At 45.6% G+C, this 27,091-nt stretch overlaps 1 protein-coding gene across 1 annotated transcript in view; it reads left to right on the forward strand.

The window, feature by feature from the left end:
• Positions 1 to 27,091, forward strand: part of LOC134944764 (sodium channel protein type 2 subunit alpha-like) — a 419,840-nt gene that overhangs the window by 61,651 nt on the left and 331,098 nt on the right. Inside the window, exon 2 of the mRNA XM_063933615.1 lies at positions 17,451 to 17,765. Within this exon, the coding sequence (XP_063789685.1) occupies positions 17,499 to 17,765 (267 nt within the window). The 5' untranslated portion in view covers positions 17,451 to 17,498. The remainder of the gene's footprint in view (positions 1 to 17,450; positions 17,766 to 27,091) is intronic.

Genomic DNA, 27,091 nt, shown 5'->3' on the forward strand with positions numbered 1-27,091 from the left:
CCCCCTCCTAAGCATAACCAGCCTCGGGCTCTTTGAGCCGGTCCTGGTTGTAAAAATACGGGGGGGGAAATGATAGGGGATCCCCCGTATTTTCACAACCAGCACCGGGCTCTGCGTCCAGTCCTGGTGCCAAAAATATGGGGGACAAGAAGCGTAGGGGTCCTCCGTATTTTTAACACCAGCACCGGGCTCCACTAGTCAGAGAAATAATGCCACAGCCGGGGGACACTTTTATATCGGTCCCTGCGGCCCTGGCATTAAATCACTAACTAGTCACCCCTGGCCGGGGTACCCTGGAGGAGTGGGGACCCCTTAAATCAAGGGGTGCCCCCCCTCCAGCCAACCAAGGGCCAGGGGTGAAGCCCGAGGCTGTCCCCCCATCCATGGGCTGCGGATGGGAGGCTGATAGCCAAGTGACACAAAGAAAGAATATTGTTTTTTGTAGCAGAACTACAAGTCCCAGCAAGCCTCCCCCACAAGCTGGTACTTGGAGAACCACAAGTACCAGCATGCGGGGGGGAAACGGGACCGCTGGTACCTGTAGTTCTACTACAAAAAAAATACCCAAATAAAAACAGTACACGCACACCGTGAAAGTAAAACTTTATTACATACATGCCGACACACACATACTTACCTATGTTGACACGAGGTTCGGTCTACTTCTCCAAGTAGAATCCACGGTGTACTTGAAAATAAAATTATACTCACCAAAATCCAGTGTAGCATCTGTCCTCTTCTGTTTTGTAATCCACGTACTTGGCAAAAAAACAAACCGCATTACCCGATCCACGCACTGAAAGGGGCCCCATGTTTACACATGGGACCCCTTTCCCCGACTGCCGAGACCCCCCGTGACTCCTGTCACAGAGGGTCCCTTCAGCCAATCAGGGAGCACCATGTCGTGGCACTCTCCTGATTGGTTGTGCGCGTCTGAGCTGTCAGACGGCACATTGCACAGCCGCTGCATTATCTTCAATGGTGGGAACTTTGCGGTCAGCGGTGAGGTTACTCGCGGTCAGCCGCTGACCGCGAGTAACCTCACCGCTGACCGCAAAGTTCTCACCATTGAAAATAATGCAGCGGTATGTGCTATGCGCGTCTGACAGCTCAGACGCGCACAGGCAATCAGGAGAGTGCCACGACGTGGTGCTCCCTGATTGGCTGAAGGGACCCTCTGTGACAGGAGTCACAGAGGGTCCCGGCATTTGGGGAAAAGGGTCCCATGTGTAAACATGGGGCCCCTTTCAGTGCGTGGTCCGGGTAAATGCGGTTTGTTTTTTTGCCAAGTACGTGGATTACAAAACAGAAGAGGACAGATCTACACTGGATTTTGGTGAGTATCATTTTATTTTCAGGTAAACCGTGGATTCTACTTGGAGAAGTGGACCGAACCTTGTGTCAACATAGGTAAGTATGTGTGTGTCGGCATGTATGTAATAAAGTTTTACTTTCACGGTGTCTGTGTACTGTTTTTATTTGGGTATTTTTTTTGTAGTAGAACTACAGGTACCAGCGGTCCCATTTCCCCCCGCATGCTGGTACTTGTGGTTCTCCAAGTACCAGCTTGCGGGGGAGGTTTGCTGGGACTTGTAGTTCCTGCTACTAAAAAAACAATACTCTTTATTTTGTCACTTGGCTATCAGCCCCCCATCCGCAGCCCTTGGATGGGGGGGACAGCCTCGGGCTTCACCCCTGGCCCTTGGGTGGCTGGAGGGGGGGACCCCTTGATTTAAGGGGTCCCCACTCCTCCAGGGTACCTCGGCCAGGGGTGACTAGTTAGTGATTGAATGCCACGGCCGCAGGGACCGATATAAAAGTGTCCCCCGGCTGTGGCATTATCTCTCTGACTAGTGGAGCCCGGTGCTGGTGTTAAAAATACGGGGGACCCCTACGTTTTTTGTCCCCCGTATTTTTTGCACCAGGACCGGACGCAGAGTCCGGTGCTGGTTGTGAAAATATGGGGGAACCCCTGTCAATTTTCCCCCCGTATTTTTACAACCAGGACCGCCTCAATGAGCCCGAGGCTGGTTATGCTTAGGAGGGGGGACCCCACGCAATTTTTTTCTGGGTTTTTTAATCATTTTTGTGCCGTCCAAAAAGTCAAATCCAGGACGCACATATCCGTCAATTGGTCCGTTTTTCGACAGCGGGACTGTCAAATCCGTTTTTTATTGAATATGTCGAATTCGGGTCCCGGCGGGAGGGTATTTGACTGTCGAATTGTGTCGAATTTAAAAACGGTCGAATTCCAGCCGGAATTCGACCGCAATTGCATATGCCCCTGTCTCCATAATCCCAAAAACGTCAGTCTTCTTCCAGTGATTTGGACCAATAATACCATTGATTAGAACGAATAATTCCAGTGATTTTGTAATTTTCTTCCAGTGATTTGGACCAATACTACCATTGATTAGAACAAATAATTCCTGTGATTTTGTCATTTTCTTCCAGTGATTCGGACCAATAATACCATTCATTAGAACGAATAATTCCAGTGATTTTGTCATTTTCTTCCACTGATTTGGACCAATAATACCATTGATTAGAACAAATAATTCCTGTGATTTTGTCATTTTCTTCCAGTGATTTGGACCAATAATACCATTGATTAGAACAAATAATTCCTGTGATTTTGTCATTTTCTTCCAGTGATTTGGACCAATAATACCATTGATTAGAACGAATAATTCCAGTGTTTTTTTGTTATTTTCTTCCAGTGATTTGGACCAATAATACCATTGATTAGAATGAATAATTCTTGTGATATTGAGGTGTTTGTGTTGCTTAGCTTACCCGTCCAGCGACCACAGTGCACCTCTTTTTCTCTTTTCTTTGCATCATGTGCTGTTTGGGGCCAATTTTTTGAAGTGCCATCCTGTCTGAAACTGCAGTGCCACTCCTAGATGGAAAAAAACAATGTGTTCCCTAATGCACACCGAGTGAAAAATATTACTACATAATAGTCAGATAATACGGAGATCTTAGTTGCGTATATCTGCAGATATAGGGTTAAGCCCCCAGGCCGATCGACACGGCTTCTCCGTCACTGGGGGTCCCTAATACTAGGTATGGGTCCGGGGTGCAGGACCCCATAACGTCGGCACAGGTCGGCTACCCCAGGTCAGCACACAGGTGAGAATTAATAAGGGTTAATAAGAAGCACAGAAGTGCTATGTAAGTGGTGTGATTAAAATAATACAAAAATATATACAAAGTGATAGGGAAAATCATAAGTGTTAATAAAGTGTTAGGGTGTGCCGACCTGAAGCAGCCCAGCCATACCGACACAGTGGCCACCGCACCCCACACCCACCCCATGAATAATTACAAATATGTCTGGGTTAAATTCCCAGTGTAAGGCCACATGGTAATGGCTCCTACAGCATCTGAGAGCTAGCTTACCTGGAGATACCCCTAGCTTCTCCTATGGCACTCTGGAGTCAGCAATCCCTCCTAATGCTGACCCATCCATGCCTCTCTAAATACAATGCACAAAATGGTAAGCTGCTCAATCAGATTCTGATGTCACTCAGGTGCTAAAAGGGAGGGGTAATTCTGTGTAGGAAAAAAACAATGTGTTCCCTAATGCACACCGAGTGAAAAATATTACTACATAATAGTCAGATAATACGGAGATCTTAGTTGCGTATATCTGCAGATATAGGGTTAAGCCCCCAGGCCAATCGACAAGGCTTCTCCGTCACTGGGGGTTCCTAATACTAGGTATGGGTCCGGGGTGCAGGACCCCATAACGTCGGCACAGGTCGGCTACCCCAGGTCAGCACACAGGTGAGAATTAATAAGGGTTAATAAGAAGCACAGAAGTGCTATGTAAGTGGTGTGATTAAAATAATACAAAAATATATACAAAGTGATAGGGAAAATCATAAGTGTTAATAAAGTGTTAGGGTGTGCCAACCTGAAGCAGCCCAGCCATACCGACACAGGGGCCACCGCACCCCACACCCACCCCATGAATAATTACAAATATGTCTGGGTTAAATTCCCAGTGTAAGGCCACATGGTAATGGCTCCTACAGCATCTGAGAGCCAGCTTACCTGGAGATACCCCTAGCTTCTTCTATGGCACTCTGGAGTCAGCAATCCCTCCTAATGCTGACCCATCCATGCCTCTCTAAATACAATGCACAAAATGGTAAGCTGCTCAATCAGATTCTGATGTCACTCAGGTGCTAAAAGGGAGGGTAATTCTGTGTAGGAAAAAAACAATGTGTTCCCTAATGCACACCGAGTGAAAAATATTACTACATAATAGTCAGATAATACGGAGATCTTAGTTGCGTATATCTGCAGATATAGGGTTAAGCCCCCAGGCCGATCGACAAGGCTTCTCCGTCACTGGGGGTCCCTAATACTAGGTATGGGTCCGGGGTGCAGGACCCCATAACGTCGGCACAGGTCGGCTACCCCAGGTCAGCACACAGGTGAGAATTAATAAGGGTTAATAAGAAGCACAGAAGTGCTATGTAAGTGGTGTGATTAAAATAATACAAAAATATATACAAAGTGATAGGGAAAATCATAAGTGTTAATAAAGTGTTAGGGTGTGCCGACCTGAAGCAGCCCAGCCATACCGACACAGGGGCCACCGCACCCCACACCCACCCCATGAATAATTACAAATATGTCTGGGTTAAATTCCCAGTGTAAGGCCACATGGTAATGGCTCCTACAGCATCTGAGAGCCAGCTTACCTGGAGATACCCCCAGCTTCTCCTATGGCACTCTGGAGTCAGCAATCCCTCCTAATGCTGACCCATCCATGCCTCTCTAAATACAATGCACAAAATGGTAAGCTGCTCAATCAGATTCTGATGTCACTCAGGTGCTAAAAGGGAGGGGTAATTCTGTGTAGGAAAAAAACTGTGTTCCCTAATGCACACCGAGTGAAAAATATTACTACATAATAGTCAGATAATACGGAGATCTTAGTTGCGTATATCTGCAGATATAGGGTTAAGCCCCCAGGCCGATCGACAAGGCTTCTCCGTCACTGGGGGTCCCTAATATTAGGTATGGGTCCAGGGTGCAGGACCCCATAACGTCGGCACAGGTCGGCTACCCCAGGTCAGCACACAGGTGAGAATTAATAAGGGTTAATAAGAAGCACAGAAGTGCTATGTAAGTGGTGTGATTAAAATAATACAAAAATATATACAAAGTGATAGGGAAAATCATAAGTGTTAATAAAGTGTTAGGGTGTGCCGACCTGAAGCAGCCCAGCCATACCGACACAGGGGCCACCGCACCCCACACCCACCCCATGAATAATTACATATATGTCTGGGTTAAATTCCCAGTGTAAGGCCACATGGTAATGGCTCCTACAGCATCTGAGAGCCAGCTTACCTGGAGATACCCCTAGCTTCTCCTATGGCACTCTGGAGTCAGCAATCCCTCCTAATGCTGACCCATCCATGCCTCTCTAAATACAATGCACAAAATGGTAAGCTGCTCAATCAGATTCTGATGTCACTCAGGTGCTAAAAGGGAGGGGTAATTCTGTGTAGGAAAAAAACAATGTGTTCCCTAATGCACACCGAGTGAAAAATATTACTACATAATAGTCAGATAATACGGAGATCTTAGTTGCGTATATCTGCAGATATAGGGTTAAGCCCCCAGGCCGATCGACAAGGCTTCTCCGTCACTGGGGGTCCCTAATACTAGGTATGGGTCCGGGGTGCAGGACCCCATAACGTCGGCACAGGTCGGCTACCCCAGGTCAGCACACAGGTGAGAATTAATAAGGGTTAGTAAGAAGCACAGAAGTGCTATGTAAGTGGTGTGATTAAAATAATACAAAAATATATACAAAGTGATAGGGAAAATCATAAGTGTTAATAAAGTGTTAGGGTGTGCCGACCTGAAGCAGCCCAGCCATACCGACACAGGGGCCACCGCACCCCACACCCACCCCATGAATAATTACTCCTAGATGGGCCAGGTGTTTGTGCCGCCCTCTTGGGTCACTTTGCTTAGTCATCCAGCGACCTCGGTGCAAATTTTAGGACTAAAAATAATATTGTGAGGTGTTCAGAATAGACTGGAAATGAGTGTAAATTGTGGTTATTGAGGTTAATAATACTATTTATTATTATTATTACCAGTTATTTATATAGCGCACACATATTCCGCAGCGCTTTACAGAGAAGATTTTGCTCATTCACATCAGTCCCTGCCCCAGTGGAGCTTACAATCTATATTCCCTATCACATGAACATGCACACATTCACGCTAGGGTTAATTTCGTTGGGAGCCAATTAACCTACCAGTATATTTTTGGATTGTGGGAGGAAACCGGAGTTCCCGGAGGAAACCCACGCAAGTACGGGGAGAATATACTATAGGATCAAAATTACCCCCAAATTCTATAATTTAAGCTATTTTTAAGGGGTTTTTGAAAAAAAAAAAAACTTGAATCCAAAACACACCCGAATCCGACAAAAACATTTCAGGGAGGTTTTGCCAAAACGCGTCCGAATCCAAAACACGGCCGCGGAACCGAATCCAAAACCAAAACACAAAACCCGAAAAATGTCCGGTGCACATCTCTAGTTTGAAGTGTGATTTCTATCATATAATTGGGCCTGATTCAGGTTTGTAAGCAAAGCAAAAAAGCACACAACTGGACAAAATGCTGAATTGCGGGTGGGGCAGATGTAACATGTGCAGAGAGATTTTGATTTGGGTGAGGTGTGTTCAAACTGAAATCTAAATTGCAGTGCCAAAATAAAGCAGTTTAATATTTGTGGGCTACATGCTAAAGCAGAGAAAAAACAAATAAAAAGTAACTTTGTATCTAGAACAAACCATTTTGCAATGTAGGGGGATAGTTTTTCTAGCAGGGTAAATATTGGCTGCTTTTACATGTAGCCCACAAATGTTATACAGCTTTATTTTTACACTGCAATTTAGGTTTCAGTTTGGACACTCCCCATCCAAATCTAAATGTCTCTGCACATGTTACATCTGCCCCACCTGCGGTGCAACATAGTTTTACCCAGTTGTGTGCTTTTTTTGATTTGCTTAAAAACCTGAATCAGGGTCATTGGGGGTAATTCAGAGTTGATCGCAGCAGCAAATTTGTTAGCAGTGGGATAAACCATGTGCACTGCAGGGTGGCAGATGTAACAGTCGCAGCATGGTGAGCGAAGCGAGCCATCTAAGGGGACGTGGTACACTGATTGGTGTTCCTGGTCATGTTACGGAAAAAAATGTCACCATAAACAGTCCAAAAATCCATGTCGACCATTTCATGTGTCGACCATTTTCATGTGTCAACCATTTGTCCATGTTGACCATGTCAGTGTCGACCAATAGTGGTCTACCTAATGATTGTCGACCTTAACATTGTCGACCATTCATACCGGAATCGGTCAGACAGCGCCCTGCTTAAAAGGTTGTATGGAAGACATGTCAGCAGTATCTGGGTGAAGGGGAGATGTCGGCTAAATATAATATTTTAAATCAAGATAGCCATTAACCATTTAATGCATTTATTTTTCAATAATAGCATATTTGAAAATTGTTAAAAATGTTAGTTTGAGATGATAGGAGTCAAATAAATAATGTGTTTATTATTCCCCTGTGCACCAACATTGGTAACCCTCCCCCCTTTATGTGTCTTAGTAAATGTTGTGGGCTGAGAATTACATGCACATGCAAGGTAAAACCTTTTTAAAGTATTGCTGACTATATCATTTGGATCTTACCAATTAATTTATTTAAACTTTCAGTTTGTTCTCCTAAAATACTTCTTGTTTGACCCTTAACGATGTATAATGGCCCTCATTCCGAGTTGTTCGCTCGGTATTTTTCATCGCATCGCAATGAAAATCCGCTTAGTACGCATGCGCAATGTTCGCACTGCGACTGCGCCAAGTAACTTTACTATGAAGAAAGTATTTTTACTCACGGCTTTTTCTTCGCTCCGGCGAACGTAATGTGATTGACAGGAAATGGGTGTTACTGGGCGGAAACACGGCGTTTCAGGGGCGTGTGGCTGAAAACGCTACCGTTTCCGGAAAAAACGCAGGAGTGGCCGGAGAAACGGTGGGAGTGCCTGGGCGAACGCTGGGTGTGTTTGTGACGTCAACCAGGAACGACAAGCACTGAAATGATCGCACAGGCAGAGTAAGTCTGGAGCTACTCTGAAACTGCTAAGTAGTTAGTAATCGCATTATTGCGAATACATCGGTCGCAATTTTAAGATGCTAAGATACACTCCCAGTAGGCGGCGGCTTAGCATGTGTAACTCTGCTAAATTCGCCTTGCGACCGATCAACTCGGAATGAGGGCCAATGTCTCATTACCCGTTATGCTGCCACCTTAGACTGACACTAATTTGGAAACAGACAAACAAGTGTTCCTGCGCTGCTTTTCTTCTTGTACAGTACCGTTACATGCACACGATGGAAGCTTCCTATCATGGTGCATTCTAAGAAAACCACGGGACCTACATTCATTTTAAATGTTCAATTTCTCCCCTATAATACTGCTTTATTTATTTTTATTTATGTCTTAAATTAATAATTCGAATAAGGTGATCATTACTTTATAATTAAAATATAGATAGATAGATAGATAGATAGATAGATAGATAGATAGATAGATAGATAGATAGATAGATAGATAGGTACTAGGGATTCGGCGACCAGTGGTGTACCTTGCGGAAAATACTTAGAGGACAACCTTACTAGTTTAAAATGTATAAATATATAGACTAGAGAGATGTTTCTATGAAGATTAAAAAATTGACAAATTTATTTAACATGTATTTCAGCAGTTTAGACAATAAATATAATATAAGGGAAAAGGTCGTATATGTCACTATATATAAGCCCGTTCTCACTTAAAAAAAGGGGGATTTGCTTAAAAGATTATTACATAAAAAATGGTAAAGTGCATACGAATAGTATGGTAAAAAATAAAAAGTATAACACATGAATAATATATATATATATATATATATATATGTGATCAAAGATCATAAAATGTATAAAAAATCTTTAAAAATAGAGGCTTATCTTGTTATGGAGGGTCAAGGCAAGGCTACCCAACGCGTTTCGTCGATCTGACTTCATCAAGGGGCCCCACTTGGGGTGGGCCAGCAGCACAGACTATATCAGGACATGCATGATATGTCAGTGATGACAGGGATTCATGTGACAGTGGTAGTGACATGATGTGAGGAGGGGAATGGAGGTAGCAGGAAGCCACACGCTGAGAGTCATATAGTGGGAGGAGTAGGGTCCCCAGCAGCACAGAGTATATTAGGAGATGCACGATATGTCAGGCAGGACAGGGCTGCATGTGACAGCGGCAGTGACATGATGTCAGGAGGGGAATGGAGGTAGCACGAACCCACACACTGAGAGTTATATAGTGGAAGTATCAGGGTCCCCCAGCAGCACAGAGTGTATCATGAGATGCATAATGTGCTGCGCTATATTAGAAACTGTAAATAAATCGATAATTTCACAGGGGCACTGACATGATGTGAGGAGGGGAATGGAGGCAGCAAGAAGCCACAGGCTGAGCATTGTATAGTGGGAAGAGCAGGGTCCCTTGGGGGACCAAAAAGGAGTCCGGCCACTACACAAAGTAGGTCAGGGAAGCAAGATATGCCTATATACTAGATCTCCAACCAACGTAAATTAACAAACAACTATCATTCTAATTTACCATCCTTATCCCGTAGCGAAGCACGGGTATTCAGCTAGTATTTTTATATAAAGTGCGTGGAGGGCATTTTTTTTAAAACAAATATAAATCTTCACTTAACTTTCTCTGCACTGGTTTTCCACAGCTTTTCTGCTGCTCACTTCCAATATATGCCTGTCATGGCCTATTATAGTTGCCTGCATAGCAACCCAATAAATATTACAGATCACCTATGCTTTAATGTTCTATTTATGGTAGTAGGCTTCTGAAGCAACCATGTTCAGGTTAAGTTATTTTGAATTGTTACATCTTCTTTTCTTTGACATGCGGTCAGTGACAGAAGGCCGTTGAAATGATGCCAAAATAAATCTAATATGTTGAACCACAAAATTGTCTAATTGGCAGTATGGTGTCAGGACAGGATTTCACTCTTTATTGCCTTATCTGGATTAACAGACGTTTTGAATTTGCATACTATAGTTAAATATGTTTTTGTCTTTATTTAAAAGTAACAACTATGAAACTACGGATCAGAGAAGATTTTTTTTTTTGTTTTGTAATAAAAACTTTCAGCACACTAAATGCATATATTATTTGGTTTGTACACACCACTATAAATGTCTATCTGAAGTTCTATAAATGTAAGGCACATTATATTTCTTTATTCATTGGTCCGATAAAACTATACTATAGAGGGATTTCTTTAATTACATGATACATCTAGAGGGGATGAGCTGAAACCAAATAAAAAAAAAAATTAAATCTAAAATTAGCTATTAAATTCTCAGTGTACATAATCTCACTAATGAAAGCTAAAAGTTGCACTTTTACCAGATGCAACTACTTCTTTCTATCTCTCTCCAAGGCTTGATACATCTCCCCATCAGAGTTTTATTGGTCTTTCTTATAAATAATACAAGTAATGAAGAGTGAGTGCAAAGAAGTGCAAGTTATCGTAAACTTCAAGGCTGTAGGATTGTATGAACCTTGCACAGTTTGGTTAGGTTATTAAACAGTTAATAGGTTTGGGGGGGGGGGCAGGATTTTAATTAGAATAATGGGAGTGTTAGGGAGGAGCTAGCGGACACTTTGTGTGAGGCAGGAGTTTCATCTACCTCTTTCTCTCCGTACTTTCCCACCCTCCTTCCCCGTGTCACCTATTTTCCCCACCCGTTTTTCTTTTCCTTTGCTGGTTGGGGTTTGTCAACCTATATAGATGGCTGGAAAGAACGGCAGTTCCGGTGGCTATTGCGCTGCTGTTTGGAGGTGCGCTCTTTGCCCAATACATTGTATACTCTGGCCCTCCTTACCGGGGGTCTTTGCCCTATTATGGTGTATTGGAAAGAGAGTTGGAGACTCAGCATTTATTGGTGTAGCCAATGAGATAAATAAAGTCATGTCGTGGACATGCCTAGCTGCAATAAGTCGTAATGTCACTGATGATCTGGCCGTTCTTTCTTATTACCACCATACTTAGTTTTAGTATTATAAATAAATAATGGTTGAACGATTTTAATGGCATTTCAATTGGTCTGTGTCGTTATTTCTAGATAACTTAAGTTAGTTGATATTTAGTTGGTAAGGTTATCGTGTAATGATGTCATGCAGTCCGGCATCGGCCGATAGAAAGTTTATACTGTACATACATCAATGTTTGCATAGTACATGGCATTACATATGCAATTTTGATTTCTCCATGTATAGACACAAATCAAAACACCTTCCCTGTAGGCAAGGGTGTATTAGCAACTCACCTTGTCACTGCATGATACTGTATGTAGAACATCTGGGCACTTTTCATATGGTACTGTATGAGTATGAGTAAATAAGAATTTACTTACCGATAATTCTATTTCTCGGAGTCCGTAGTGGATGCTGGGGTTCCTGAAAGGACCATGGGGAATAGCGGCTCCGCAGGAGACAGGGCACAAAAAAGTAAAGCTTTACTAGGTCAGGTGGTGTGCACTGGCTCCTCCCCCTATGACCCTCCTCCAGACTCCAGTTAGGTACTGTGCCCGGACGAGCATACACAATAAGGGAGGCATTTTGAATCCCGGGTAAGACTCATACCAGCCACACCAATCACACCGTACAACTTGTGATCTAAACCCAGTTAACAGTATGACAACAGAAAGGGCCTCTTAAAGATGGCTCCTTAACAATAACCCGAATTAGTTAACAATAACTATGTACAAGTATTGCAGATAATCCGCACTTGGGATGGGCGCCCAGCATCCACTACGGACTCCGAGAAATAGAATTATCGGTAAGTAAATTCTTATTTTCTCTATCGTCCTAAGTGGATGCTGGGGTTCCTGAAAGGACCATGGGGATTATACCAAAGCTCCCAAACGGGCGGGAGAGTGCGGATGACTCTGCAGCACCGAATGAGAGAACTCCAGGTCCTCCTTTGCCAGGGTATCAAATTTGTAAAATTTTACAAACGTGTTCTCCCCCGACCACGTAGCTGCTCGGCAGAGTTGTAATGCCGAGACCCCTCGGGCAGCCGCCCAAGATGAGCCCACCTTCCTTGTGGAGTGGGCTTTTACAGTTTTAGGCTGTGGCAGGCCTGCCACAGAATGTGCAAGTTGAATTGTGTTACAAATCCAACGAGCAATCGACTGCTTAGAAGCAGGTGCGCCCAACTTGTTGGGTGCATACAATATAAACAGCGAGTCAGATTTTCTGACTCCAGCCGTCCTTGCAATGTATATTTTTAAGGCTCTGACAACGTCCAACAACTTGGAGTCCTCCAAGTCGCTAGTGGCCGCAGGCACCACAATAGGTTGGTTCAGATGAAATGCTGATACCACTTTAGGGAGAAAATGCGGACGAGTCCGCAGTTCTGCCCTATCCGAATGGAAGATTAGATAAGGACTTTTATAAGATAAAGCCGCCAATTCAGATACTCTCCTGGCAGAGGCCAGGGCTAGTAACATAGTCACTTTCAATGTGAGATATTTCAAATCCACCTTTTTCAATGGTTCAAACCAATGGGATTTGAGGAAATCTAAAACTACATTTAGATCCCACGGTGCCACCGGAGGCACCACAGGAGGCTGTATATGCAGTACTCCCTTGACAAAAGTCTGGACCTCAGGGACAGAGGCCAATTCTTTTTGGAAGAATATTGTCAGGGCCGAAATTTGAACCTTAATGGATCCCAATTTGAGACCCATAGATAATCCTGATTGCAGGAAATGTAGGAAACGACCCAGTTGGAATTCCTCCGTCGGAACCTTCCGATCCTCGCACCACGCTACATATTTTCGCCAAATGCGGTGATAATGTTTCACGGTGACTTCCTTCCGTGCCTTAATCAAGGTAGGAATGACTTCTTCTGGAATGCCTTTCCCTTTTAGGATCTGGCGTTCAACCGCCATGCCGTCAAACGCAGCCGCGGTAAGTCTTGAAAAAGACAGGGACCCTGCTGTAGCAGGTCCCTTCTCAGAGGTAGAGGCCACGGTTCGTCCGTGAGCATCTCTTGAAGTTCCGGATACCAAGTCCTTCTCGGCCAATCCGGAACCACTAGTATTGTTCTTACTCTTCTTTGCCGTATGATCTTCAATACCTTTGGTATGAGCGGCAGAGGAGGAAACACATACACTGACTGGTACACCCAAGGAGTTACCAGTGCGTCCACAGCTATTGCCTGTGGATCTCTTGACCTGGCGCAATATTTGTCCAGTTTCTTGTTGAGGCGAGACGCCATCATGTCTACAATTGGTCTTTCCCAACGGTCTATTAACATGTTGAAGACTTCTGGATGTAGACCCCACTCTCCCGGATGAAGATCGTGTCTGCTGAGGAAGTCTGCTTCCCAGTTGTCCACGCCCGGGATGAACACTGCTGACAGTGCTATCACGTGATTCTCCGCCCAGCGAAGAATCTTGGCAGCTTCTGCCATTGCACTCCTGCTTCTTGTGCCGCCCTGCCTGTTTACATGGGCGACCGCCGTGATGTTGTCCGACTGAATCAACACCGGCTTTCCTTGCAGGAGAAGTTCCGCCTGGCTTAGAGCATTGTAGATTGCTCTTAGTTCCAGAATGTTTATGTGAAGAGACTTTTCCAGACTCGTCCATACTCCCTGGAAGTTTCTTCCTTGTGTGACTGCTCCCCAGCCTCTCAGGCTGGCGTCCGTGGTCACCAGGATCCAATCCTGAATGCCGAATCTGCGGCCTTCTAATAGGTGAGCCTTCTGCAACCACCACAGAAGTGACACCCTTGTCTTTGGTGACAGGGTTATTCGCAGGTGCATCTGCAGATGCGACCCTGACCATTTGTCCAACAGATCCCTTTGGAATATTCTTGCATGGAATCTGCCGAATGGAATTGCTTCGTAAGAAGCCACCATTTTTCCCAGGACTCTTGTGCATTGATGTACTGACACTTTTCCTGGTTTTAGGAGGTTCCTGACCAGATCGGATAACTCCTTGGCTTTTTCCTCTGGAAGGAAAACCTTTTTCTGAACCGTGTCCAGAATCATTCCTAGGAACAGCAGACGAGTTGTCGGGATTAAATGGGATTTTGGAATATTCAGAATCCACCCGTGTTGTCTTAGCACCTCTTGAGATAGTGCTAAAGCTGTCTCCAGCTGTTCTCTGGACCTTGCCCTTATTAGGAGATCGTCCAAGTATGGGATAACTAATACGCCTTTTCTTCGAAGAAGAATCATCATCTCGGCCATTACCTTGGTAAAGACCCGAGGCGCCGTGGACAATCCGAACGGCAGCGTCTGAAACTGATAGTGACAGTTTTGAACAATGAACCTGAGGTACCCCTGGTGTGCGGGGTAAATCGGAACGTGTAGATACGCATCCTTGATGTCCAAGGATACCATAAAGTCCCCTTCTTCCAGGTTCGCTATCACTGCTCTGAGTGACTCCATCTTGAACTTGAACTTTTTTATGTAGAGGTTCAAGGACTTCAGATTTAGAATAGGCCTTACCGAGCCATCCGGCTTCGGTACCACAAATAGAGTGGAATAATACCCCTTTCCTTGTTGTAATAGGGGTACTTTGACTATCACCTGCTGAGCGTACAGCTTGTGAATGGCTTCCAACACCCTCTCCCTTTCGGAAGAGACGGTTGGTAAGGCAGACTTCAGGAAACGATGAGGAGGATCCGTCTCTAATTCCAACCTGTACCCCTGAGATATTATCTGCAGGATCCAGGGGTCTACCTGCGAGTGAGCCCACTGCGCGCTGTAATTTTTGAGACGGCCCCCCACTGTCCCCGAGTCCGCTTGAGAGGCCCCAGCGTCATGCTGAGGTTTTTGCAGGAGCCGGGGAGGGCTTCTGTTCCTGGGAAGGAGCTGCCTGTTGGTGTCTCTTCCCTCTTCCTCTGCCTCGTGGCAGGTACGACAAGCCCTTTGCTCTCTTATTTTTGTAGGAGCGAAAAGGCTGCGGTTGAAAGGTCGGTGCCTTTCTCTGTTGGGGAGTGACTTGAGGTAAAAAAGTGGATTTCCCGGCAGTAGCCGTGGCCACCAAGTCTGATAGACCAACTCCAAATAACTCCTCCCCTTTATACGGCAAAACCTCCATGTGACGTTTTGAATCCGCATCGCCTGTCCACTGTCGTGTCCATAAGGCTCTTCTGGCTGAAATGGACATAGCACTCACCCGAGATGCCAGTGTGCAAATATCCCTCTGTGCATCACGCATATAGATAAATGCATCCTTTATTTGTTCTAACGACAGTAAAACATTGTCCCTATCTAGGGTATCAATATTTTCAATCAGGGATTCTGACCAAACTACTCCAGCACTGCACATCCAGGCAGTTGCTATAGCTGGTCGTAGTATAACACCTGCATGTGTGTATATATTCTTTTGAATAACTTCCATCTTTCTATCTGATGGATCCTTAAGTGCGGCCGTCTCAGGAGAGGGTAACGCCACTTGTTTGGATAAGCGTGTGAGCGCCTTGTCCACCTTAGGGGGTGTTTCCCAGCGCGCCCTAACCTCTGGCGGGAAAGGGTATAATGCCAATAACTTTTTTGAAATTATCAACTTTTTATCAGGAGCAACCCACGCTTCATCACACACGTCATTTAATTCTTCTGATTCAGGAAAAACTGTTTGTAGTTTTTTCACACCATACATAATACCCTGTTTTACGGTATCTGTAGTATCAGCTAAATGTAACGTCTCCTTCATTGCCAAAATCATATAACGTGTGGCCCTACTGGAAAATACGTTTGAATTTCTACCGTCGTCACTGGAATCAGTGCCCGTGTCTGGGTCTGTGTCGACCGACTGAGGCAAAGGGCGTTTTACAGCCCCTGACGGTGTTTGAGGCGCCTGGACAGGCATTAATTGATTGTCCGGCCGCCTCATGTCCTCAACTGACTGTTTAAGGGAAGATAAACCATCACGTAATTCCACAAATAAAGGCATCCATTCTGGTGTCGACCCCCTGGGGGGTGACATCTGCATATTTGGCAATTGCTCCGCCTCCACACCAATATCGTCCTCATACATGTCGACACCACGTACCGACACACACCGCAAACTCACAGGGAATGCTCTAATGAAGACAGGACCCACTAGCCCTTTTGGGGAGACAGAGGGAGAGTCTGCCAGCACACACCACAAAGCGCTATATATACAAGGGATATCCTTATATTAAGTGCTCCCTTATAGCTGCTTTAATATATATATATATATAGCCATTAATGTGCCCCCCCTCTCTGTTTTACCCTGTTTCTGTAGTGCAGTGCAGGGGAGAGACCTGGAAGCCGTTCTGACCAGCGGAGCTGTGACAGAAAATGGCGCCGTGTGCTGAGGAGATAGGCCCCGCCCCTTTTTCGGCGGGTTCTTCTCCCGCTATTTTTCCAGTCAGGCAGGGGTTAAATATCTCCATATAGCCCCTATGGGCTATATGTGAGGTATTTTTAGCCTTGTATAAGGTTTATATTTGCCTCTCAGTGCGCCCCCCCCCAGCGCTCTGCACCCTCAGTGACTGCCCAGTGAAGTGTGCTGAGAGGAAAATGGCGCACAGCTGCAGTGCTGTGCGCTACCTTATGAAGACTGAGGAGTCTTCAGCCGCCGGTTTCCGGACCTCTTCACGCTTCAGCATCTGCAAGGGGGTCGGCGGCGCGGCTCCGGGACCGGACTCCACGGCTGGGCCTGTGTTCGATCCCTCTGGAGCTAATGGTGTCCAGTAGCCAAGCAGCAAATCCACTCTGCATGCAGGTGAGTTTACTACTTTCCCCCTAAGTCCCACGTTGCAGTGATCCTGTTGCCAGCAGGACTCACTGTAAAGAAAAAAACCTAAACTAAACTTTCTCTAAGCAGCTCTTTAGGAGAGCCACCTAGATTGCACCCTTCTCGTTCGGGCACAAAATCTAACTGGAGTCTGGAGGAGGGTCATAGGGGGAGGAGCCAGTGCACACCACCTGACCTAGTAAAGCTTTACTTTTTTGTGCCCTGTCTCCTGCGGAGCCGCTATTCCCCATGGTCCTTTCAGGAACCCCAGCATCCACTTAGGACGATAGAGAAAGTATATTAACTTTTAGCTTATGTCCTTGTGGTCACATACTGTATGGAGATTGGAGATGTTGTTTTTGTACATTCCTATCTACCTAACTTACAAGAAAGATAGGAAAGGAACTTCAGAAAACTTTTTTGTCTCTTAGAATAACTGCATTTGTAATTTAGTAACTGGAACATACGTGTTATGTATCCTTTTTTGGGTCATGTACAATATATATGCCTATAGATTTATTTTTCTTATTTATTTATTTATTTATTTTGCAGCACCTTCATGTGTAAGAGGCTGATTGGTAATTAGTGCAGGATGAGAAGATGGAACAGCCACTATTACCCCCACCAGGACCTGACAGCCTTCGCCTCTTCACCAGAGAATCTCTTGCTGTTATCGAGAAACGTTTTGCAGAAGAAAAAGCCAAGAAACCACCAAAGGACCGCAGAGATGATGATGATGACAATGGCCCCAAGCCAAATTCGGACTTGGAAGCAGGCAAAAGCTTACCTTTTATATATGGAGACCTACCGTCTGGAATGGCTACAGAACCAATGGAGGATCTGGACCCCTATTACAGCAACAATAGGGTATAGTTATTTGTAACCATTGCTGCTTCAGTATTACACAGCAAAATCGTTATACAGGTTGAGTATCCCTTATCCAAAATGCTTGGGATCAGAAGTATTTTGGATATCAGATATTTACGTAGTTTGGAATAAATGCATACCATAATGAGATATCTTGGCAATGGGACCTAAGTCTAAGCACAGAATGCATTTATGTTTCATATACACCTTATACACACAGCCTGAAGGTCATTTAATACAATGTTTTTAATAACTTTGTGTATTAAACAAAGCTTGTGTACACTGAGCCATCAGAAAACAAAGGTTTCACTCTCACTCTAACTCAAAAAGTCTGTATTTCTGAATATTCCGTATTTCGGAATACCTGTATTTGGATATGGGATACTCAACCTGTACCAACAGGAGGAAGTCCCATGTCCAAGCTATAGTATAAAGATAAAATAAACCCAAACAAGTTTCAGTTAATTTTTTCTTATGGTTTCTGTGGCCTTTGATCACAGTTTAAATATCTGTTTAAGGACTCGGAACGCAGAACTGTTCATAGAACGAGTACATCTAGAAATGTAGAGTCATGTTGAACTTGGGTTCAGCTGCTTTTATCTTATTAGATCTCATCAAGTCATAAACAATGGTTCCGGATGTGTAGGCATTGTAGTGAACACATACAGAGGTGTACATTTACTAAAGCTTCTACACCAGAGAATTGGTGATGTTGCCAATAGCAACCAATCAGATGCTGTCTATCATTTCTCTATTGCCTTTTAGAAAATGATAGACAGCATCTGATTGGTTGCTATGGGCAACATCACCAATTATCTGTTTTAGAAGCTTTAGTAATTTTACCCCAGAGCGTCCATTAAATGGTATTTCCAGACCCTCCTTTCCCCAATTAACCATGTTGAATTGGGTGTGGATCGGTGGGTCGACAGTAACTAGGTCGACAGTCATTAGGTTGACCACTATTGGTCGACAGTGACTAGGTCGACACATGAAATAGGTCGACATGGAAAAAAGATATACATGAGTTTTATTTTATTTTTGGTGACATTTTTTTCATTGTGACCGGAACCCCAATTAGTGCACCATGTCACCTTACTGCGGGCAGGGTGCCTCGCTCTGCTACAGCTGCGCTCGGCACAGGTTACTATTCCCAGTTGTAGTCCATGTGGATCGTAAAGTATGAAAACGTTAAAGAAATGGGTAAAAAATTGAAAACCTCAGGTCGATTTTTTCATGTGTCGACCTCTGCCATGTCGGCCTAGTGACCATGTCGACCTAATGACAGTGTCTGCCTATTTCATGTCGACCAATAGTGGTTGACCTAATGAGTGTCGACTTAAGTGTTGTCAACCTAAAGACCGGATACCGTTGAATAATAGTGTTCACATGTCAGGGACAGCCACGTTTTGTCAGAACTCAACCCTGCCATTGCTGCAATGCTTCTAAGTATTAGCACTTGAAATGTACACAGCACTGCAGGGTTTGTGACACTGGAGCTGGTTTGCAGATCACCTGCGACCTAAAGCTGTTTAACCTTTCTGCCTGACGTCAGTGCCTGGACAACAGCATTGCAGTGAGTTATCTGACAGTCCCTTGGCATGTGGCAATGTTCTGCTAATTGTTATGTTAGGGAAATTGTGTTAGAGGTGAAAACGTATCTTAAATTAAAAATGTATTTTAGTTGGAGTGACCCTTTAAGATTAGGTGTAAGGTGGGGATATAAAAACACAATAGAGCACCCCAGCTCACATCAAGCGTAGCGTATGCGTACTGTGGTTTAATATTGGTTAGTATGAAACCATGTTCATACAATTGTAAAAATATATGCGATCAAAAGACTAAACACTAATTATTTGATGTTGGGATAAATTGAGGTATTCTATTAGAGCCTTTCTGTATGAAAGTCTATGTGATTGATCCAAATATGCGCGATGCCGGAGGACATTTCCAAACTTTGTAACTTATAGATACTCCTCTGTACAGGCATGACAGGTGTGAAATGTAAGAGCCAGAAGAAACTATGAATACACAAAGATCACACTTAGTTACCACAAAATGGGGACATTATAGATTTAAACAGCAGGTGGAGGCTTGGGTTCAAAATGTGACGCGTTTTACTGACAGATACTGGTAAACGAGAGAGTGAATATTTGCACAAAAGCACAGTTTTGCCATAGTTTGGGCGAGTAAAGGGAATGTCTTAAAATACTTTTCCCTACGGGGCTTATTTACTAACATGGTACTATAAAGTATATTTAGAATAGCTTTCTACAGACATGTATAGTCAGACTGCTAAAAGAGTAAATTAACTTTGTTTTGCTTTTCTGTTTTTTTTCTTAAACAACAAGTTTATATTTTCAAATGTTCTTTGTCTTATGATAACAGTAAATGTATTTAATGATCTTTCTAATAATAATTATGCTGTGAATATCTTAAATGTTATGTTTCCCCCTTCCATTGGGGTCATACTGTACATCTCCGCTCCATTGGTGATGGAGGCATGGGGCTGATAAGCTGTTGTCTGCCCTCTTTGCATGCATCACCTGCCTCCTCGTTAAGGATCAATGTCAGATTTAGGGGTCTATTTACTAAGCCTTGGATGGAAATAAATCCAACGGAGATAAAGTCTCAGCCAATCAGCTCCTAAGTGCCATGTCACGGGAAGGGTTTGAAAAATGACAGATAGGAGTCGATTGGCTGAGACTTTATTTCCAGCGTCTTTATCTCCATCCAAGGCTTAGTAAATAGACCCCTTAGCCACACATGTATTTGGCTAAATTAGATAAGTTCCTGTCCGGTGGAATGATTACTTCCAGCTTAACTGAGGCCTGTTAGTTGGGATGGAATATGTCAAATGCTAATGCTGATTTATTTATTCCGAAATTATTATTGGACATTGTGTTTGTTTTGGGATTACACGTGCTGTGCTCTCAGGCCCATTTATACATGATAAGTGTCCTTGCCTACTTTTCCTATTTCACGTCCAGTAGATGTACAGTAGGGCCAAGTTAGGAACAGAAGGGCGGGGTAAACCCATAATTAAGCCCATCCACCTCAGTAAATACTGAGAAGCTGATGCAGAGCGTAACGCAATTCGGCCATAACTCTGCTCCCACATTGCGAGCACAGAACTAATCTCCTATATAATAGCCCAGATCTGTGACTCTGTGCCTGTGTGTATAACGCTGGGTGTGGCTAGGAACTCTCATTGGGTTAGCAGCAAGTCTGTCACACCCAGTGCACGGCTGATTGGGCGAGAAACCCCCTCCCACACAGATTACATCCAATGGGAGGCTCAGCCCTTTGGCTGCTGTGTGTTCCCAGAGCAGGATTAACAATGGGGCTGATGGAGCTGCAGCTCCAGGTCCACACCCCAAAATAGGCCCACTGCATCTGCAGCAACATACCCTCCAACCATTTACACATAAAAATCAGTACAAATTTTAAAAGGGGGCGTGGCCATGGGTAAAGGGATGTGGCCATGCCCCTTTTCCTATACTTTCAATGGAAGTTTGGAGAGCCAAAAATCGGTACAGACCATAAAAACGGGTACTGTACCTGCCAAAAAGGTACAGTTGGAGGGTGTGCAACTGCATCTGCAGCAAGTCTTTGCGCTGTAGATAGGGGGAAAAAATCCTTTTACTGCAGCGTCCTATGTCCTGCTGCCAGTCCGCCTACCCCCTCCGGCATCAACAATCCCCACTCCCTAGCCGCGGCGCAGGTGGAACAAAAGCTGCTGCGGCCACCGGCATATATGTGTATGAAAGCGGTGCAGCGGAAGGCTTTCATAGCCCTCCCTGCGTCGCATACTCTCTGAGCCCTGGAGCCTCCTCTGCGCGTGATGTCACAGAATGCCTCCCCGACACAGCTGCGCCTCCGCAACACAGCACCTGGGCTGCCGGCCTGGAAGCCCCGAGATGGCTAATGTAACAGACAGAGTGGGTGATATCGTGGAGGGTAATGTCTGGACGCTGAATCAATGTGAAAGGTGACATTGATGTGCAGTGCAGTGGGTGTCACTGACACTGCACAGCACTCTCACCTTTTACATTGATTCAGCCAGTCAGTCAGTTTTGCCAGCCAGTCACTATTGTTAGCGCCGGTGTCCCAACGTGTCTCATTACAGGAAAGTAGACGCACTAAATAAACTACAGCTCCCAGCAGCCCTTAGCGCCGAAGCATTCTGGCGCTCAGGCCTGCTGGTAGCTGTGGTTTATTGAGTGCATCTTCTTCCCTGTAATGCTGCGCGTTGGGACACCGGCACTAACAATAGTGACTGTCTGCTTGGCTGCTGTGCGAGTCTCCGGCTTAGCTGCTTCTAGGAGGAGAAGCAGGAGAAGCATTACCCGCCCCTCCACCGCTTGCAGTACCTCCAGGCCCCTTCCGCGGCACCCCCCCACACACTCCTCTACCACCCCCGGCACCACCGCACTCGCCCTTCTCTACCCACTGCACCACCGCACCCACCCCTCCCCCACTCGCAGAACCCCCGTACCCGCTCCTCCCCCACCCGTGACACCACTGCACCAGCCCCTCCCCTACCCGCGGCACCCCCGCAACCGCACCTCCCCCACCTGCGATGGCTCCGGACCCCTACCCGCGGAACCACCCCCTTCCCCACCTGCAGCATCCCCGCAAACCGCCCGTCCCCTACCTGCGGTACCCCCACAAACCGCCCCTCCCCCACCCGCGTCTCCCCTTGGACCCCTTCCCCCATCCACGTCTCCCTCGCACCACAGCACCTACTAGGTGATTCATCAGGCCCTGCATGCGCTGCTCACGCCTCTGCAAGGGCCCTTTGGCTGTGCAATATTTAACCACTCACACAATTATGATTGGAGGTAATACTCCATATAATAAAAATATTGCACGCCACAAGGGCGTGTAAGGGTTAAGGGGGCGTAGCCTCTTATGACGGTGTGAAGAGCGCCCGTAGGGCGCGATGAATCACCTAGTTTAGTATATTTGGCTGATTGCAGTGTTGTATTAATCTCTGATGCTGGATCACCCCAATGTGTACATTTGGTTTCACAGTAATCATCGTTACCAGTGTGCACTTCCACCAGACCTATGCGTACATACAACTCTGCAGAGTCTGCAGTTCCTTTGACATGCTGTGTATTAGCACATGTGAGAATGTCCTCTTACAACTCGGTTATCCGCTATCAGTCACAATTTAAAATGCATTTTGTTTGCATATGACTCTCCATTGCATGTAGTTGCATATGCGTATTTATGGAGTATGCACACTAAGAAAACAAGGACCCCTAACTTTGCCTAGAGCTCTGTTGGAAGAGCAGTGGTCACACTTTGATACCACTGTGAACCACACAGGTGCTGCTGCGTCAATATTTCACTGGCTGTTGGGATTCTGGCATCGGTCTCCTGAACGCCGAGATCCCGACAACCGCTATATTGACTGCATCCTTATGCAGGTGCCACTGCAGGGCTTGTAGTCCAGAGGTAGGCATCTCCATTGCCTCTGGGAGTTCCGCCCCTGATGTGTGGTGTTAGAAAACAGATGTACATGAAAATAGTTGTAGTTTAAATTGTCATGGAATGCTCTATACCAACTTTACCATGTTAATTAACATCTGTTATAGCCTCTGTTCTCAGTAATAATAATAACAACAGATGACTTAACCAAGAAATGTACCATTAAGGGGCTGTCCTGGCGATGGCTGTGTCTCAGGTTCTGACCCAAGGGTGTAGCTACTATAGGTGCAGGGAGTGCAGCTGTTATGGGGCCCACCTTCCCTGTCAAAGTTACATGTGTTATATACATTTTTCACCATTGGGTGGTATATAGGGGCTCTTACAAACTTTATGCCTTGGGGTCTGCAATATATCTAGTTATCTAGTTATGGCCCTGCTCATTGTAATGTATAAAATTAACTGGTGGGCATTATAATGTTAGTGAACTGGGCCTCTGTAACGTGGCACATTATGATATGGAAGCACTACTGTACTGTGATATAATATGAACTGCAGACACTATACGTCATACTGTGAATTTGGGATATTGTGGTACATAGCATGTACTGTCAAGCCCTACATTCTGACCATGGGGGTCATTCCGAGTTGATCGTAGCTAAATCATAGCTACGATCATCTTCCCTGACATGCGGGGGGACGCCCAGCACCAGGCTAGTCCACCCCACATGTCAGTCCAGCCCCCCCCCCCCGCACAAATACAAAAGCATCGCACAGCCCCCCCAACGGTCTGGCCACGCCTGCGTTGTCCGGACCGCGCCCTCTAAACGGTGGCTTAACGTCGCGGTCCAGCCCACTCCTGCCCTGCGACCGCCTCTGCCTGTCAGTCAGGCAGAGGCAAACGCTACTGAACGACGGCCTTCAGCCGTCCGGCATGTGCCGGTGCACTGCGGCGCCGGTGCATGCGCAATTCCGACCCAATCGCTGCGCTGCGATAAACTGCTGCGAGCGATCGGGTCGGAATGACCCCCCATAATGGGAACTACAGTAGGACACTATTATGGTTCATAGAATAAACTAGGTCACTACCATGGGGCATAACATTAACTAAGACACTACTATAGTTCAAAAAATGAGCTAGGTCCCTATTATGGGGTATAACATTTTAATTAACAATTGCTGTGGAGGGGTGTCTCTCTAGAAGCATTGGTACAGCGGCCCCTTAAAAATATTTTTGTGGGACCCACAAAGTTCTGTATACGCTCCTGCCTGTGTCTTTTCTTCACATACACAGCCATCAGACCACAGCCTATGTATGTGCAGTTCAGGCAGCCGGAGAGGGATCTATAGATCCTTTTCCAGCAATGCTGTAACCTATAGGCTACAGCTGCTACTGCCATTAGTATAAACTGTTGGCAGCGCCTAAGGATGCACCCTGCCCCTTTCTGTGTCTCTCCCAAAGCATTATGCAATCTGTAAATAAGTTCCACCTCCATGGCCTTGCACCCTGGGCAGTGACAGCAGTTGCCTACCCCTACCAAAGGCTCTGACCATAGGGGTAAAGCTACCAAAAGCTAACCTTGTCAAAGCTTGAAAATTTGTTCCAGACTGCAGTTCCCATTGAAAATTATGGTATTCTGTATTTATTAAATAGTACAAATTTAGTCAGTATCACACATTTACCTAAACCATATACAGATTTGTGCTTGATAAATAGCCATTTACTGGTAGTTAAGGAATTGACCATTAATGTAGAATGCCACCCTCTGAGAATTCCTCCTGAGTCATGTCAGAAACCCGGTTGGTAAAAATGTAGGTAATCGGTGCATAATGCTAAAGAGATCCATACTTATTTATATGACCTTCAGCAGATTGCAATGTTATATGGCATAGAAGGCAAAAAGTAGTAAGAACAGAGGCGGTTGATTGACCAAAGCAAAAAGGAGCAAGTAATGTTAAACCTGGGAAACCATTATGCACTGCTGGTGGGGCAGATTTATATTGTAAAGAGAGATTTAGATTTGCGAGGGGCATGTTCATCTCATATCTAACCTGCAGTGTAATAAAAAAGCTCCCTAGCATTTGTGGGCTACATGCAAATGCAGACAGTATTTCTCTAACGTCCTAAGTGGATGCTGGGACTCCGTAAGGACCATGGGGAATAGCGGCTCTGCAGGAGACTGGGCACAACTAAAGAAAGCTTTAGGACTACCTGGTGTGCACTGGCTCCTCCCTCTATGACCCTCCTCCAGACCTCAGTTAGAATCTTGTGCCCGGCTGAGCTGGATGCACACTAGGGGTTCTCCTGAGCTCCTAGAAAAAGAAAGTTTATTTTAGGTTTTTTATTTTCAGTGAGATCTGCTGGCAACAGACTCACTGCTATGAGGGACTAAGGGGAGAGAAGCGAACCTACCTGCTTGCAGCTAGCTTGGGCTTCTAGGCTACTGGACACCATTAGCTCCAGAGGGATCGAACACAGGGCCCGACCTCGATCGTCCGTTCCCGGAGCCGCGCAGCCGTCCCCCTTACAGAGCCAGAAGCAAGAAGACGGTCCTGGAAATCGGCGGCAGAAGACTTTGGTCTTCATTAAGGTAGCGCACAGCACTGCAGCTGTGCGCCATTGCTCCCTGTGCACACCACATACTCCGGTCACTGATGGGTGCAGGGCGCTGGGGGGGGGCGCCCTGGGCAGCAATTAGAGTACCTTAAAAGTGGCAAATCACACATAATATAGCCTAATAAGCTATATATGTGTAAAATACCCCTGCCACATTATTGTTATAAGAGCGGGAGAAGTCCGCCGAAAAAGGGGCGGGGCTATCTCCCTCAGCACACTGGCGCCATTTTCTCTTCACAGTGCAGCTGGAAGACAGCTCCCCAGGTAGTTTTCAGGCTCAAAGGGTTAAAAAGAGAGGGGGGGCACTAAATTTAGGCGCAAAATTGTGTATTATAGCAGCTATAAGGGAAAAATCACTGTGGGTAGTGTGAATCCCTGCATTATATAGCGCTCTGGTGTGTGCTGGCATTCTCTCTCTCTGTCTCCCCAAAGGACTTTGTGGGGTCCTGTCCTCAGTCAGAGCATTCCCTGTGTGTGTGCGGTGTGTCGGTACGGCTGTGTCGACATGTTTGATGAGGAAGGTTACGTGGAGGCGGAGCAGATGCCGATAAATGTGATGTCGCCCCCTGTGGGGCCGACACCAGAGTGGATGGATAAGTGGAAGTTATTAACCGACAGTGTCAACTCCTTACATAAAAGGCTGGATGACGTAACAGCTGTGGGACAGCCGGCTTCTCAGCCCGCGCCTGCCCAGGCGTCTCAAAGGCCGTCAGGGGCTAAAAAACGCCCGCTACCTCAGATGGCAGACACAGAGGTCGACACGGAGTCTGACTCCAGCGTCGATGAGGTTGAGACATATACACAATCCACTAGGAGCATCCGTTGCATGATCTCGGCAATAAAAATAAAAAAATGTGTTACACATTTCTGACATTAACCCAAGTACCACTAAAAAGGGGTTTTATGTTTGGGGAGAAAAAGCAGCCAGTGTTTTGTTCCCCCATCAGATGAGTGAATGAAGTGTGTGAAGAAGCGTGGGTTCCCCCGATAAGAAACTGGTCATTTCTAAAAAGTTACTGATGGCGTACCCTTTCCCACCAGAGGATAGGTCACGTTGGGAGATATCCCCTAGGGTGGATAAGGCGCTCACACGTTTGTCAAAAGAGGTGGCACTGCCGTCTCAGGATACGGCCACCTTGAAGGAGCCTGCTGATAAAAAGCAGGAGGCTATCCTGAAGTCTGTATATACACACTCAGGTACTATACTGAGACCTGCAATTGCCTCAGCATAATGCTGCTGCAGCATGGTCTGTTACCCTGTCAGATTGTTACTCGA

Source organism: Pseudophryne corroboree, chromosome 7, assembly GCF_028390025.1.
Source record: "Pseudophryne corroboree isolate aPseCor3 chromosome 7, aPseCor3.hap2, whole genome shotgun sequence".
Classification (NCBI taxonomy): Eukaryota; Metazoa; Chordata; class Amphibia; order Anura; family Myobatrachidae; genus Pseudophryne; species Pseudophryne corroboree.